Genomic DNA, 16,667 nt, shown 5'->3' with positions numbered 1-16,667 from the left:
AGAAGGTAACAATGTTCTCTATCATTGGGTTGTTTCATGAGGATAAAATGAAATATATGTAAAATATTTGGCATATCTTGAAAGTTCTGAATAATTCTGGTTACTACTGGTTCTTCCTTAAATCAGCAAATCATTTTTGATCTTATTTTTGAAAGCAGTGTTTTTAACCTTTTTCTATTATGGATCCCTTTAGAAGTCTGGTGAAGCCTATGCAATACTTCTTGGAATGATTTTCAATATATAGACTTGCAAAAGATAACAATTATACTGAATTTTTTTTTTTTTTAAATTCATGGACTCCAAGTTAAGAATACTTATTCTAAATTGTTGGCAGTGCTATTCACTTACAAGTCACATATAAATTCAGTATACATCCTATAAATGAGAATCATTGGACCTAATTAACCTCTATGAACACCATTTTAAAATTCTAATTCAATAATAACAATCATATGAGACAACTCATAGTTCGCATTATATTGTATTTCTGTTGGTTTAATAAGCTGGGAAATTTTGGAGTTGGAAATTGACTTGTCATTCTGTATGACATTACACACTTAAAGAGAGAGTGATGTTGCTTTTCTTGTGTTTTGCAAAGTTTCTTCTATTCTGGACCAGTAGTTAGCCAAAAAAAGTTGAATCATTTGCTTTTGGTTGAATAAAAAATATTAGTGATTCTTACTAAAACGTGTGTATGTACATTTATAAAATCCAAGAGCTTTAAAAACGGTCCTATTTGATAGAAAGTACATGTAAGAGGTTGCCAGCCCTCTCCCCTGTTGACTATGTGGCATGTCTGAGATGGGCATGAGATGGGTGTGACAGTCCCTAGTAGTTTAGGATTGAATTACTTTCAGAAAGCAAACCCATGGAGTACTGTGAAAAGTTTGCTCACTCCATTGGGAACTAGTCTTGTTGTCCAGAATGGCAATGCCCTCAAGTTTATCTGAATTGCATTCCTTGCAGTTGTCTAAAGATACCTGAAGGTTGGCAACCCCTTACAGTACACTGTACAGTACAAGTACACTATCCTTAAGTTTAGTTATCCTTAACAGACATCTTTTCAACCTTTTTTTAGTTGATAGAGATGATATAGTTGTAAATTCTCATATTAATAGAAGAAAAAACTTAGAATAGTTAATTACCTAGTTAGAAAAATTGAATTTCTGCTCTGTCTTAATTTTGAGTTTTACTACTTTTGTTAGAAGTAATGAATGAAAAATGATGTTGCAGTTTTTTTAAAAGGAAAGTTTTCTCAGATTAAGAGGGTACATAAATGGAAGTGTAGTATTTACAAATTGAATCATATTAACTTTGCTGTTAAATTGTTAATAGGAAACCTTGTATTCATCCTTTAAAGCCTTATTCTGATGCCACTTCCCTGATTTTTTTCTATTAAAAACAACTTTTCCCTTATGTATCAGTTTATATTGCATCCTTGTGATGCCTTTGTGTTGTTATGTCATATATTTTAGTTGTCTTTGTATCTTTCTAAGTGAACAACAAAACAATTGGTTTTTGGGTTTTTGTTTTCCCACAGCTTATATCATCAGACTCTGGATCTAAAAGTTACCTAATAAATAGTTATTTAAATTTGAATTAACCTTTTTTTGGTTTTTGTTTTTTTATTTCTAGGCTGAAGGGTATGTTATTGGCAGCTGTATCAAGCACATTCCAATTGCTGGGAGAGATATAACATATTTTATTCAGCAGCTATTGAGAGAACGAGAAGTAGGAATTCCTCCTGAACAATCCCTGGAAACAGCTAAGGCAGTGAAGGTAAAATGGAAATTTATGGACTGGGATAAGGGTGTGATGTACCTAGGAACTGAAAATTAAATATGTAGCATAAAATACCCTATGTGATAATAGTGTTTGTTAATCTTTAAAGTTATTTACCCATTAAAACTAATTATTGATTACTTGTATTTCTTACAAATAGTCCTTGAAAGTTACTAGCACCTTTATATTCTTTCTCAACACTAAAACATTTGTTTTAGAGCACATTCTTTTTAATGAAGTTTTTCATAGTTCACAAAACTTGGAAATGAAAACACTTAAATACAAGTGTCATTACACATTGTTTATATCTATTCGTTTTGATAAAAGTAAAAAAATTAACCCTTAATGCAAATTGTTTCACTTCTGATTGTTTAGTAAAATTCCTTGTATTCTCCCTAACACTTACATGTTTCCTTAATTGATGTCATGCTGTTCTCATCAACAGATTTTAGAGTTGAAGAAATTATATAAGTTTAAATAGGTTATATTTTGGCAAATATAAGAGAAATACTAGTTCTGAATTAAATATTTTCATTTACCATAAGTCTCCTTCATGTCTATGTTTTATTTAACTTATCGGAACATTTTTAATATGTTTGCATATCTAAGTTATGTTCACTTATTTCAGAAATGCTAAGGAGTAATTCTCTAACCTGACCAGAATGTCCTTCCCTTCTTTTTTTCCTCCCTTTCTCTTGCATATGACAAAGTTCTTCTGTTTTTCCCTCTAATATAAGCCATATAAATACCATTTCTGGTTTTTTCTTCACTTTTTCTTCACTTTTCAGATGCCTATTTTGGGAGCATTGAAAATTGTAATAAAATTTCCATGAAACTGCCAGAAGTATATTGTATAAGTAGGCAAGCTTTAGTCTTGCTTGCTGTTTCTTATGATTACTGTGACTGGCCTATGTCATATTGTTTATAAACTCCCTGTAAGGAAAACAATGTCTTCTACATTCTTTCTTAAAGTAAATTCTTTGTTGAACCCATTTAAAGCAGTTTTGCTTCATTGTCATAATTTTACATCTTTCACTAGATTGAATTTTTAGTACACATTTTATATTAGTATTTATAATACCAAGAAGATGTAGACAGCCACTGAAAATAATATCTCATTTTTATTTTTGTTCACAAGTAGCTTAAAGAGATTGGTTTACATCTTTCCCCTTTTTTTATTTTATAAAAATTAATCTTAAGCAGTGTTCATTTTAAAAAATTTTACCTTAATAAATATCAACTAAAACAAGTACACAGAGATTGTATGTAAGAAGAGTTTTATAACTGCAAATCTCACAGCTTGCTTTTCTTGTTAAGTATAATAAATTCAGCATGTTACTTTTTGTAACTCCTTTTGGCTTTCTCTTAATTATTTAATAAAAAATAAAAAAAAACAAATTTCAAAGCATTTAAAAAATATATTTATTTCCTTCATCTTTTCTTAGGGGCACAGCTTTATTCATAATTTTTCCTTTCCCCAAATTTATTTTCCCTCAGTTTCACCACTCAATTGAGAAAAAGTGGAAAATAAAACCTTTGCAACAAATTTATTAGCCCACTAACTTATGTTTTCAGTTTTTTTTCACACTGGGATTCAAAGGTCTGTGTTGATATATGTTATTCTATTACCTATTGTAATGGATTGAGAAATTTTGAAGATTTTTTTTCCTTGAACATGTAGCATATACTTCATCCTTTCTGTATTGTAAACATTTATTATTATTCTTAACTTGTTTTACAAAAGGAAGACATTCATAATAGGAAGCTGGTTTAGTTCAAATATTATTTTTATGTTTCATAAAGAAAAATAGAAATCAAAACTATTTTTCTTACATATTCCATTCATACATGTAGAGTATGAAAATCAAATATTTAATTTATAAACTGTAATTAAGAAATTATCTGGCAGCCTTATTCATTTTCCTATATCCTAAATTATTCTCCAAAGTGGTTATTTCCCCCCCTTTACCTATTCAGTTCTGTCTCATTGATAATGCCTTCTTTATTCCATTCCATTATATTTCTTATTTTGGAAATGAAATACTTTTTTTTTTTTTTAAACTTAGGAACGTTATAGTTATGTCTGCCCAGATTTAGTCAAAGAATTTAACAAGTATGATACAGATGGGTCAAAGTGGATTAAACAGTATACTGGAATCAATGCAATCTCAAAAAAAGAATTTTCTATTGATGTTGGTTATGAACGGTTCCTGGGTCCAGAAATTTTCTTTCACCCAGAGGTGAGTTTGTGATTTTACATGTATGAAAATGTTAACTTTAGTTTTAGATAGTCACAATTAGTTGACAAATATTTCTTATTGGGAGAGGAGTAATCTTCAATTAGAGAAATAAAAATTATTCATAGTTTTATCATAGTCACCTGAATAAAAATATGAAAGTATATATGATTTATGTTTTTAGAAACTGAATATTGCTTTCTGAAATAATTGTTGATGTCTAATAGTTTTAAAATTGTTATAAAGATTTTGAAATGAGTATGTAAGGAAAATTTTCTGTATTAAAGTTGGTGAGGTGATTTTTTTTTTTGGCATTTCAAAACAATGTTTTAATGGTACAGCTCTTAATATGTGTCTTTCTGTTATTAAAATATTTTTTAAGTGTCTGCTATGTATTAGATACCCTGCTAAGTGCTGGGTTTATCCTGCCTTCAGGGAGCTCACAATTTAATTGGGGAGACAACATGCAAAAAACCATATGCAAACAAGCTATATATAAATAAATGTGAAATAGAGGAAAGGCACCAGAAATAGGATGGATCAAGAAGGCTTCTTGTAGAAGGTGAGATTTTAGTTGGATTTTGAAAGAAGCCAAGGAAATTAGGAAACTGAAATGAGGAGGGGAAGGCATTCCATACATAAGGGACAACTAGAGAAAATGTTGGACCCCAGAAATGGAGTCTTTTTCCTTTGTCAGTCCGGAGGCCAGTGTCACTGGATCAGACTACATAGTGGGAAGTAAGATATAAGAAAACTGGGAAGAGAGGAGGTGCTAGGTTATGAAGGACTTTGACTATCAAACTTTGATTTTGAATTGTTCCTGAGGTGAAAGGGAACTACTGGAGTTTTTGAATAGGAGGTGACCTGTTTGAACTTGTACTTCAAGAAGCTTTGGTACTTTGGCAACTGAAGGATGCATTATGGGGAGAGACTTAATGGCAGTCAGAACAACTATTATGCTATTATTGCAGTAGTTTAGGAGCGAGATATGAGGACTTTTGGTAGGGTGGTGGCAGTATCAGAGGAGAGAAAGAAGCATATTTGAAAAATGTTGCAAAGGTCAAATTGGTAGGTCTTGACAACAGTTTTGATGTGGGGGTGGGGGGAGGGAAATCATAAGAGATAATGAAAAGTAAATATTGCAAATTGTATAGTGGAAGAGGAAGAAGATCCAAAATAGAATCCTGTGAGACATTTGTTTCTACAAAGAACAAACATGACCTGAGACAAGATGCACCAAAGGAAACTGAGAAGAGGTCAGGTAAATAGGAGAAGGTAAAAAAGGGTGATAGACTTGGTCAGAGGCTGCAGAGAGAGTAATTTAAGAAATTAAATACCTTGCGAAATTTAAGAAATAAAATAACTATGTGACAAAGGCAGAATTACATCTTCAGGACTCCTGTTTCCAATTTAGCACTTTTTTCACTTGTAAATTTTAGAGATTTTTTTCCAGTCAAAATGCCCCCTTTTTTATCTGTTCTTAAGTACCTATTCTCAAGGATCTGGCATTCTATCTGAGAAAAAAATCTGTATGTACATAAAAATATACCAAATAAGTAAATATAGAGTAGTTCAAAAGGGAAGGAACTAGCGATTGGAGAAGCAGGAAGAGATTTTCTCTTGAACTGAGTATTGGAGAAAGTAAGGAATTTTAGAATTTGTAGTGAGGAGGGGAATGCATTACAGTTATGGACAGTTATCGGTGTAAAAGAAAAATCTGATGATCACCATCAACTGCTGATGGAGTGCTGAAGATGAGGAACAAGAAAGCCACTTTGGCATTTTTTGAGTTAAGGAATTAACATAATAATAGAGGAGAGATAATGGCTTAAGAAAGTACTGAGTGACGAAGAGATTCAATAACATAGGAGGATGAGGAATAAATTTTGAAAGGATAAGATATAGGAAGAAATTGAATGATAAGATACCAAAGGAATGATAGTTTTGGTGATGGAAATTGGAAACATTTGAATGAAAGCCAACTTTATGGATGGTCCATCCCAATATGGTTGAGGTTGAGTGGAATAGCAAATCACAGGCTTGAGGGATACTGAAGAACTTGAGAAGATGTTTGAGAGGGAATATTATCATGAATGTTGAATTCCCTGAGAAAAAGGAAGACAATGAGATTGCAGATTGAAAAGATGGAAGAGAAAAAATGGTAAACAACCAAATTTTCCCTATTATCTGAACTTGATTGATACATTTTGATAGGGGAAGATGCCTGAGCTCTATTTTTATCCTCCTCTTTCTTTCTTTAGGATACATCATGGTTTTCCTCTATTATGGACATCACAATAATTTGCTCTGCAAAGTCATTCTGATTATAGTTTCTTACTACAGATCATCTCTGTGATTTTTTTCCCTCCCCTCTTTTATCATGATAGTAGAATATCATATAATTTAATCAGAACTTTTATAGTCTGCATAAAGCCATTTTCTCCATTATGCTTCACAGTCTTAAGAAGTTTGTATCATAAATAGCTCTGAAATTTCAATGACCAATAAAATGTTCTCCTGCAGTAGACTAGGAGTTTTTTGGCACTTGTTTAAGAAGTGCCAATCTGATTTGTAGATCTACTGTTGATTGAAATGTTGAATAGAACTTGAACAATTTAATTTATTAAACAGTCTTCATATTTTACATTTTAAAATAAAGTCTTTACAAATGCATTATTTTAATTCATAAAGATCCATATATATGGCCACTTGGAGGTTGTTTTTTTTTTTCCCCCTTCCCAAAAGTTTATTGAGATTATCATCTTCTGCAGAATTCTTAAGAGGAAGCTAGGAGGCATTGGATAGAACACTGGGCCTGAAGTCAGGAAGACCAGAGTTCAAATTCAGGATACTTGCTAATTGAGGAGTTCTGGACAATTAGTTAACCTCTGTCTGCCTCAGTTTCCTCTATTGTAAAATGGAGATAATAATAGAACCTGTTGGATAGGGTTATTATTAAAATCAAATGACACCCTATTTGTAAAGTGCTTAGTATAGTGTTTGGCACATTGTAAATGCTTAATAGTACTTATTCCCATTCCCATGCTGAAAATATCTGATTTCTAGAGGTAGCATGTAATATAAATAGTATCTTTCAGCGTAAGCACATAGAAAAAGAGGGGAACCTGTTGCTCATTTCATTAATAAATGAGATTTAAAATTTTTTCTTCTATCTTATACCAATATTAATGAGTGCTTTCTTTTAAACTAAAACATTGATGACCATTCATTAGTTATTTCTCAGTTTACTTAAATTCAGCATAATTTCCATTTCTATATATAAAATGACTTCTCTGTAATCATTATTTTCTATGTGACAGTTGATTTATTTATCTTATGAAACATCTAGTTACATAATGTGATGTTTGGGTATTTATATTTATAAATAAAAAATAAAATTAGGGACTTAAGTATTTAATTTAGTCAAGTATATTTTTCACTGAACAGCAATCATATTTATTATTTATCAGTCAAGTACTGTACTTTTGTTATTTATAAAATTTCTATTATTTTGAAACTAAAAACTTTGTTTCTCAACTTTAATGAGTAATTCCAGTAATTACTGTACTTGTTCAATTTGTCTTATTTTTCAGTTTGCTAATCCAGACTTCACACAGCCTATCTCAGAAGTAGTAGATGAGGTAATTCAGAATTGTCCCATTGATGTCAGACGTCCTCTCTACAAGGTTAGTATTTTAGTGAAAGTGTCATGCAAGGTAATCCTGTAGTGTTGATATCAGTTTGTTAAATATGGAGAAGTATTTTTAACACCATTAAAAAGTAAATTTAGGAAAAATACAAAATGGGGTTTCAATGTTAAAGTGCTTTCATATTAAAATAAGTTTTAAAAACTATTTCGATTTTTCCAATATAGAATATTGTACTCTCTGGGGGTTCAACCATGTTCAGGGATTTTGGACGTCGACTACAACGAGATTTGAAAAGAACTGTTGATGCAAGACTGAAGTTAAGTGAAGAATTAAGTGGTGGTAGACTGAAGGTTGGTTTTCTTAATTGAATTTTGAGTAGAATGTATGTACATAGTATTAATGCATAGGTTAGTCATATGACTCATCTGTTTACATCCTGGTAAAATTCCATAATTATTAAAGTTGTTAGAAGAGTTATAACTTATTATTTCTCAGCTTTTATGACATGATCTCTTAGCTTTCAGTATATATTCTAATTGTTATGAATTATGAATTATGTAATAAATTCTTATTCTTTAAAATAAATTGTTTACTTATATTACATATCTGTGGTAAATAGAATATCAAATGAAGTTATTATAACTTGTAAATTATTTGTAGCAGTGACTCTTAGAGAACAGGTACTATTAAATAAATGCATATAAAAGTACACATGCACACATTTATTGGGTCATATTTTTCATTTTATATTTATTTTCCTGGAAAATAATTAAGAGATCTTGAGACAAATAGTAATTAGTTGTCTAAATGTAGACTAAAACGATCTGAGATATGATATTTGGTGAGAGATTATTTTGTGTTTTCTTCATGAAAGCATTCCCTGGAGTGCTGTGTAGTAGAAAAGTATATGGGTGGATTCAAGGCACAGGTTAAGTATTATTGAATTATAAAACCATAATGGTAAAACCTAATACTAAAATCAGTTTTATTGTTCTTTGTAATAGCTTTTGTCTTATACAAAAAAGATTCCCTTCTCCCCCCCCCCTCCCCCAAGGCTCTTTGACATGGGAAATGTGCTGATCATGCTAATAATTTGTATTAATCAGAATTAATTGTCTTTTCCTCCAAATACTACTTACTTTCGAGTTTCCCTATTTGCTTTTAAGACACTTCCATTCTTCCATTTTCCCGGATTCATACATAACTTCAGAGTTGAATGCTGTTGAATGACTGATTGACTCCTCTTTCCTCCCACCTTGCTAGTCAGTCACTTGCCGGATATTGCTCTTATCTCCACATTACTCTTATCCGTCATCTTCTATTAAGATGCTTTTAGTTCAAAATCCTTATCATCTTTTGCTTAAATTTTTTTATATACTTATAAATAGTATACTTATTCCATTCCATCCTACTGCTGACAAACTAATTTTTCTTCAGCAGAGATTTTACTCTAGTGGCTTCCTAGTGCCTTTAGCTTAAGAATATAAATTCCTCTGGTTAGCTTTTAAAATCCTACACGATTTAGTTCCATCCTATTTTGCTGGGATGTTCCCTATGTGTACAGCATTCCATCTCTTAGCTCTGTCTTTGCACTGACTGCCTCACATGATCTTAACTCAGCCTCAGAGAGTCCCTTTCTTCCTTTAACATTTACAATTTGCTACATGAAATCTTTCTTGATTTCTGCATTTGCTAGTGCCTTCCCTTCCAAACTGTCTTGTATTTAACTACTTTGATTATACTTGTATTTATCATTTGTCCTTTGTATAATTGCTGAATATATTTATATAAATGTATTTGTCTCCCCCATTAAAATGTAACCTCAATGAAAGAAGGAATTCTTTTCACTCTTTGTACTTAAATACCCTGCACTTTGTATCACCTAGCAGCTTGGTGTATACAAGATGCTAAGAAAATGATTGGTGATTGATTGGTTGATTGACTGATCTCTACTATGCCAAATAATTGGCATGTATAATTTCTACAGTTATACTACCTTTTAATATTGAAATAACATTACTGTTACTTCATAATTATTCTGTCATAATTATTGGATTTTGATTCTCACCAACTCACTTTTTGGAGGTGTAACAAATCAAAGTGAATCTTCCCAGAAGTCACATTTGTATTTTTCCATTTCCATTAAAAAAAAAAATCAATGATTTTTGACATGTTTTTAAAAGTTTTCTTTTATTTTTTGGGGGGGTAACTGCACAGGATTTTTTAAAAGTTTAGAATAAAAAACAAAGTATTATTAATATTTCCCCAATAATGTGCTGTAAGTAAATGGTATTTAAAGACCTTTTAAAATTTGGTTTCATTTTCACATTTTAATCATGATCTCTCATATGAAAATACATAGATTCTCACCATTGATGTGCATTTAGATGTATTTTCTCTAATGCCATTCTGTTCAATGGATTTATCATTTTTCCTTTTTCTCCTCCCCTGTCAACTGTAAGCATTAATTTTTAATTGCATCTGTTTCAAAATGTCTAATTTTTGCCTGGCATAGGAGGAATATTGACATTTAAATCCTAAATTGGCTTTAATACCTAATTTTTTTTTTCTGTTTTAGCCTAAACCTATTGATGTGCAAGTCATTACACACCACATGCAGCGATATGCAGTATGGTTTGGGGGATCAATGCTAGCTTCCACAGTAAGTTTGCAACACATATTATCCTTATTTCTCATTTTCTATTGCTTTTCTTCTTGATGCCGATATGATGGTACAATTTAGTATTCTGTCAATAATATGCTATAAATTCTTACTAGTTAAGTAAATTCCTTTTAATTTAATTAAATGCTTGTAGCTCCACATCTTTTAAAATCATCAATTTTGGCATTATTTCTTTACTTTATTAATTTTTAAATTAAATATTAACTTTCTCAAGGTATATTTTCTGCTATAGTAACTGATAACTTGTTTCCATATAGCCCTGAAAAGATTTATTGAATTTATTGAGTTATATGGCACATCCCAATAAGCCCTGGAAAGATTTATTTATTGAGTTTTATGGAAGTGTAAGGATACACATTAATATTTTCTCTTTTGAAAGGCAACATAGTAGAATAAGAATGATACATGAATTAAAGTCCCAACTTAAACTTTTTTTTAGCCATGTGATTTTAGTCAAGTCATTTAACTTAATATCTCATCTTCCTCAAAATTAAATGAGGTTATTTTGTGTTTACTATATTAGCTGCTTTAAGTATTAAATTTATTATATAGTATAGTATAATATAGTATTAAGATGGGAATTTTTATGAATAGAACATGAGCTTATTTTAGATTATTATTTTTCACAACAGATTCTGTTCCCTACTTATTCAAGAGGCAGATCTGTTTAAAACAGATTTAAAAACTCATTTAATATTATTTTAAAGAAGAGTCTAAAAATTCATAACATAGAGGGAAACAACTTAAAACAAACATCAAAATATGGAGTTTAAAAGGCACTGGTTCTGGAGTTAGAGGACTTTGGTTCAAATTGTGTCTTGTATTACTATTAATCTTGAACAAGTCACTACTTGAGCTTCAGTTTCTCATCTGAAAGTGAGGGCTTTGGACTTTTTGGCATTTTATGTCCCTTCCAGCTCTATATCTCTAATGTTGTGAAATATTAATTTTAGCAAGCTAGTTGTCTTGTAATTATCTTAAGATAGATAATGGGAACATAGAAGGAAACACATAATTTGTTTCAAGTCATAGATTTCAAATTTTATTGATAGAAAAGTATCTCAGATCATGTTTCAACCGTCTCATTTTACAGATTGTTTTCAGTTGGTATACAATCTAACCAACATTGTCTTCTAGCCCTTAAGAAACAGGGACATCATTTGCACTTATTTGACTTTGAATACAGTTCTATTTCTGTCAAAACAAATTTGGGGTTGAAATAATAAGTTTGGAAGCTTCTTGTACTACTATGTAGAACTGAATCTTGTTTCTACCTCCACTTTTATCTCATTTTTAGATTGATGATTCTATCTGAGATTTGTAGTAGTGGCCTTCAACCAAGATAGCCAAAATATTAAGGGACAATTTCCCTTCCTTACCAAGTCCTTAGTTAACTATATCAAGTAAAAGAGCAAAGCCAAAATTTAAAAATCCAAAATGAAAACGTCATGCCTCAACTGCCTGAGCATTGGTACTTGCTTACAAAATGTTTGCGTATGAATCATACTACCCATCTCCTCCTAGGGAGACAACGGACTTAATTTTTTTTATTCATTTTGAACTTAAACACAAAAACACCAAAAAAATTTTCCATATGCACAGCGTAGCACAGAATTGAGGAATTCATGTGAAACTATGAATCTGTTTCACAGTATTTTTTTAAAAAAACAACTGTACAATAAATAATAGCCATTGTTTTCAAATCTACCTTGCTTTTCTATGCTTTCTTCCTTCGGAGTTTTCTTTTATTATCTATTGTGCACTTTTTTTTCTCCCTCCCTGCGTCCAACCCTGGAGAAAAGGCATCATTAAACACATATTTCCCTGGAACTGGATACAATATTTTATGGGTCCTTTATATTTTATTTTATGGGTCCTTTATATATATAATATTCAAATCAGAATATTTGTAACACTCAATATTTTAGTCGTTCACAGTTGTTTTTTGAAAAATATTGCTATAATTATTTCATATTTCTTTAAAATTAGCCTACTCATCACTGCTTATAACAATAGTAGTATTCTATTAGAATTATATGCTACAACTTCTTTAACCATTCTTCATTTGGTGGGCATCCCCTCAGTTTCCAGTTCATTGCCACCACAAAGAGAGATGTTATAAATTAGAACATATACGTTCTTTTTTTTCCGTGATTATCTTGGTAAAAAGACCCAATATTGAATTTGTTGAGTCAGAGAGTACTATAATAGTTTTATAACCCTGTGGGCATAATTCAAGATGATGGACTTAAATTCCAGAATGGAAGCAGTTTTAAATGTGGCCAGTATTGGAATTTGTTTTTATTGGAATAAGTGTTATCTGTGAGAGTTTTGTTTTGTTTTTAATTGTCTGTAGCAGAGAGGGATAGTGGGATAGAGAGAGAATAAGTTCTTGTAAAAATGAAAATTTTAAAATAAAGTAAATATTAAAAGCTTTTGGAGATAGGCAAAGATTATAAAGCTTTAATGAGAAACTACAACAGAATGCTTTGAGCCACCTTTTTGACCTACATTCTTCATTTGTGAAATAGATCTTTTCACAATAGTACTACTAATTATTTGATTCAGAAATTTTTTACTTCAAAGCAACCCTAGTAGAGCTGGATGAACCAGATGACATAGATTTATTTATTTATTTTTTATTATAGCTTTTTATTTACAAGTTATATGCATGGGTAATTTTACAGCATTGACAATTGTCAAACCTTTTGTTCCTATTTTTCCCCTCCTTCCCCCTATCATCTTTCCCAGATGGCAGGTTGAACAATACATGTTAGAGTATAAATTAAATACAATATAAGTATACATGTCCAAACAATTATTTTGCTGTACAAAAAAAATCGGACTTTGAAATAGTGTACTATTAGCCTGTGAAGGAAATCAAAAATGTAGGCGGACAAAAATATAGGTATTGGGAATTCTATGTAGTGGTTCATAGGCATCTCCCAGAGTTCTTTTGCTGGGTGTAGCTGGTTCAATTCATTACTGCTCTATTGGAACTGATGAGGTTCATCTCATTGATGAAGAGAGCCACATCCAACAGAATTGATCATCATATATTATTGTTGTTGAAGTATATAATGATCTCCTGGTCCTGCTCATTTCACTCGGCAGATGATGTAGATTTAAAAAAAAAAATGCTCATTTAAAAATATATTGTGTGGCAACAAATGTTACTGACAATTTTTGTATTTTCTTTTCCAGCCTGAGTTCTACCAAGTATGCCACACCAAAAAGGATTATGAAGAAATTGGACCTAGTATTTGCCGCCACAACCCAGTGTTTGGGGTTATGTCTTAAAATTGACTTCATAGTTATAACAGTTAGGGAAGTGGGGAAGAGCTCATCTTTCTGATTTACCTGTTTTGTCTGGATGGCTGATAAGATAGCAAACTGACTTGACAAGAAAAAGACCAAACATAATTCAACAGGAATATTTTAATAAATGTATCAACATACGAATGTAGAAGAAAGCCAAAATGATTAAAAGTGTTTTCCTTTAGATAATATTTGAATCTGTGTGTAACAAAAAGAAATGGGTTTTAGTTCTTTCTGTGACCAGATATTTTGTATATTAATGGATTATCCAAGATTTGATGGAATTTAATGGTATGTAGATAGCTCTATAATGCTTGAATTGTACACACCAAAGTGTACGATGCAAGAGCTTGTTTATATTTCATACTTTTTTATACTTTGAGGAAAAAATGTCAAAGAAAAACTGTCATATTTGAGGAAAAGAAAGACCAACTCTAAGGTAAATTAAAAAAAAAAAGCCTCATGACACTTGCTTACACACTCATGTTATCCTAGTTATTAAAATTTTCAACCATCCAAAAAAAAAATCTGGTTTTCTTTGCAAGTGCTTTTTGGAACTAAAGCTACTATCTTGGATTAACTGATGCCTGCTAGTGCTTTCTGAATGCTATCATTCTGTTTCCTGCTTTAAAAAAAAAAAAAAAAAAAAAAAAAAAAGTAAAGACAAGATGTTGGACCAGTATTGCAGTTATGTAGTATCATTTCTAATTTTAAAAAAATCTGGATATCAAAATTGGTGTATATAAAACCTAACACCATTCCAATAAAGACACAAAATTTGTTTTGATATTTGTTTGAAGCTCTTCAATCTCTTTATAAGCTAAATGATAAATTTTCTGAAGACCTCACAATTAGCAGTTGGGTTAGCAAGAATTTTTTTATGTGCTTTGTACAAACAAGTATGTAATTTTAGAACTAAAATATTGACTGCTTTCATTTTGATAACTGCACCAACATTTGATATTTTTATTTGCATAATGAATATTCACAGTTTGATTTTTTTTTTTTTTTCCTCCCAGTCACCAACTAACTATCATGCGAGTTAGATTTTCTTGCATTTTTAAATCTCTGGATCATGCAAAAAAAAAAAAAATAAATTGAAACAACTACCTTTTCTAATGTTTTTTAAAAAGCAATATAATTTGATTTTATGTATATTAGGTGTAATTTCTTCTACATTCTATGAAATTGTGGAAATCAAAATCTTTATAATGTGTGTGTGTGGTGGGAAAAATTATCTTGAACTCAGTTATACCTGTTATGTACAAAAGACCAGAAGAGGGAAATCTTTTAGACACTTTTTTGTTCAACAGTATGATTGCATCAATAATGTCAATATTTGAACTGTAAAATGTGTTATCCTTGAAAATAATATATAGTTAGAACATTAAAATAAATCTATCCAAAAGATGAAGACCAATTTTTAAAAAAAGTTGCAGTATGTTTTAGTCTAGGTTACAGAATTTGGGAGCAAAAACTAGTTTTCATTTGGAATGATTCTGAAATGTGAGAATTTGCTAAATATATGTGAAACTTCATTCTTTGAGAATGGGAGTAAATGCTAATAGAATGTTTGTCATGTGTACTTTGTAGCAATCATTTTTCAAAGATCATGTGGTTTAGAAATAAATTGGATAAACAATGAAAAAAATTCTCTCCCCTTTTCCCTTCCAACTTAAGAATTGTTTAAATCCCTAAATCATAATCTGGGCAAATGAATTGGAGCTACATGGTTACTAACTTGTGGATTGAATGTTTTTATGGAAAAAAAATTCTTTAGAATGTAAAAACAAAAAAATGTCAGAAATGAACTTTGACAGTTGTTGCAAATGTTGAAGCCAGATGAACAAATCATTTCATTGCACATTGTATTTATAGTGGCCTTTTGAAGAGAGCACTGGAGTCTGTACCTTTCCCTCCCTGTCTTCCTCTACGCTATTTCTTTTTCCTTTTCCCCTTCTCCTTTGTTTTTTTTTTTTGAATGTAAGAAAGTAAACCATTATTTCCACTAGTTTCATTCATAGTAAGAATTGGCAACAATTTAAACTTTTCTTTCTCAGATAGAATTTGAAAACATGGGGAAACCTTTGAGTAAATATAGAAAAAAAAATTTTCTCATATATAGTATATCCCATTTACTTTATTTGTTTTTTCCTTAGCACCTTCTGATAAAGAATTATAAAATGGAAATACATTTACGTGGCCAAGAGTCTTTTACTTTGTAAAGCCTGCTTCGGTAGAGTTTGAAATGACAAAAATCTAGGAGCTGTCTTCCAAATATTTGTAAAAAATGAAACATTTAAATCATCTTTAAAAACATGTTAAGGATTTATATATCTCATTTATATTTGAATTTATTATGAACCTTTCCATATGTTTTTGTTTTAATAGTAAATTAACTTAGAAAAATTACTTTGTTCTTTTAAATAAACTTAAAAATGGAATCAGTGTGTTTGTAAACTTATCAGGGAATAACTTGTACAGTTAGGATTGTTTATGCTCTTATATGAAGCAGTATCCCCTAAATATTATTCACTTCAAATAATATATCTATACACACAGATATATACATATATCCAGGAAATGACAATTTTTTTTTTATTCTTGTCCACATAACTTTGACTAGTAGCTTACGTTCCTAGATAATATGTATATTTCCATCAAAAGTACATATGTTATCCTGTGAATGCCATCTCTGATCCTAGTGCCATCTCTTTGGCTTTTATGGGATTTTCTGCTTGCTCCTGGGAAAGAAACTTCAAATCTAACTGTATGGGTTAGGATACTTATAAACAAATAACCAGCTGATAACTGTGTATTGAAATCCTTTGAAATACTCTTGCAGGGCATGTTAAAATCCTTTAACATGGAGGACCTATATAATGTTGATTGTGACATTCCAGGTAGCATGAAAATAGTGATAGCAGGAGCTGAAAATATTGCCTTCAAGTTTGGTGTGAAGTTGATTCCAGTTGCTGATGTATATGGATCAGTGAT

At 30.7% G+C, this 16,667-nt stretch overlaps 1 protein-coding gene across 1 annotated transcript in view; it reads left to right on the top strand.

The window, feature by feature from the left end:
- The window catches only part of ACTR3 (actin related protein 3), a 67,650-nt gene extending 52,329 nt beyond the window's left edge, over positions 1 to 15,321 (top strand). The window contains exons 7-12 of the mRNA XM_051985767.1: positions 1,636 to 1,779; positions 3,849 to 4,022; positions 7,613 to 7,705; positions 7,894 to 8,019; positions 10,248 to 10,331; positions 13,557 to 15,321. Coding sequence (XP_051841727.1) covers positions 1,636 to 1,779; positions 3,849 to 4,022; positions 7,613 to 7,705; positions 7,894 to 8,019; positions 10,248 to 10,331; positions 13,557 to 13,652 — 717 coding nt within the window. The 3' untranslated portion in view covers positions 13,653 to 15,321. The remainder of the gene's footprint in view (positions 1 to 1,635; positions 1,780 to 3,848; positions 4,023 to 7,612; positions 7,706 to 7,893; positions 8,020 to 10,247; positions 10,332 to 13,556) is intronic.
- The last annotated feature ends 1,346 nt before the right edge of the window (positions 15,322 to 16,667 follow it).

The sequence above is a fragment of the Antechinus flavipes genome, chromosome 3 (assembly GCF_016432865.1).
Source record: "Antechinus flavipes isolate AdamAnt ecotype Samford, QLD, Australia chromosome 3, AdamAnt_v2, whole genome shotgun sequence".
NCBI classification, from domain to species: Eukaryota; Metazoa; Chordata; class Mammalia; order Dasyuromorphia; family Dasyuridae; genus Antechinus; species Antechinus flavipes.
The sequence above is the reverse complement of the archived record's forward strand: the minus strand, read 5'-3'. Positions and strand labels throughout refer to the sequence as shown.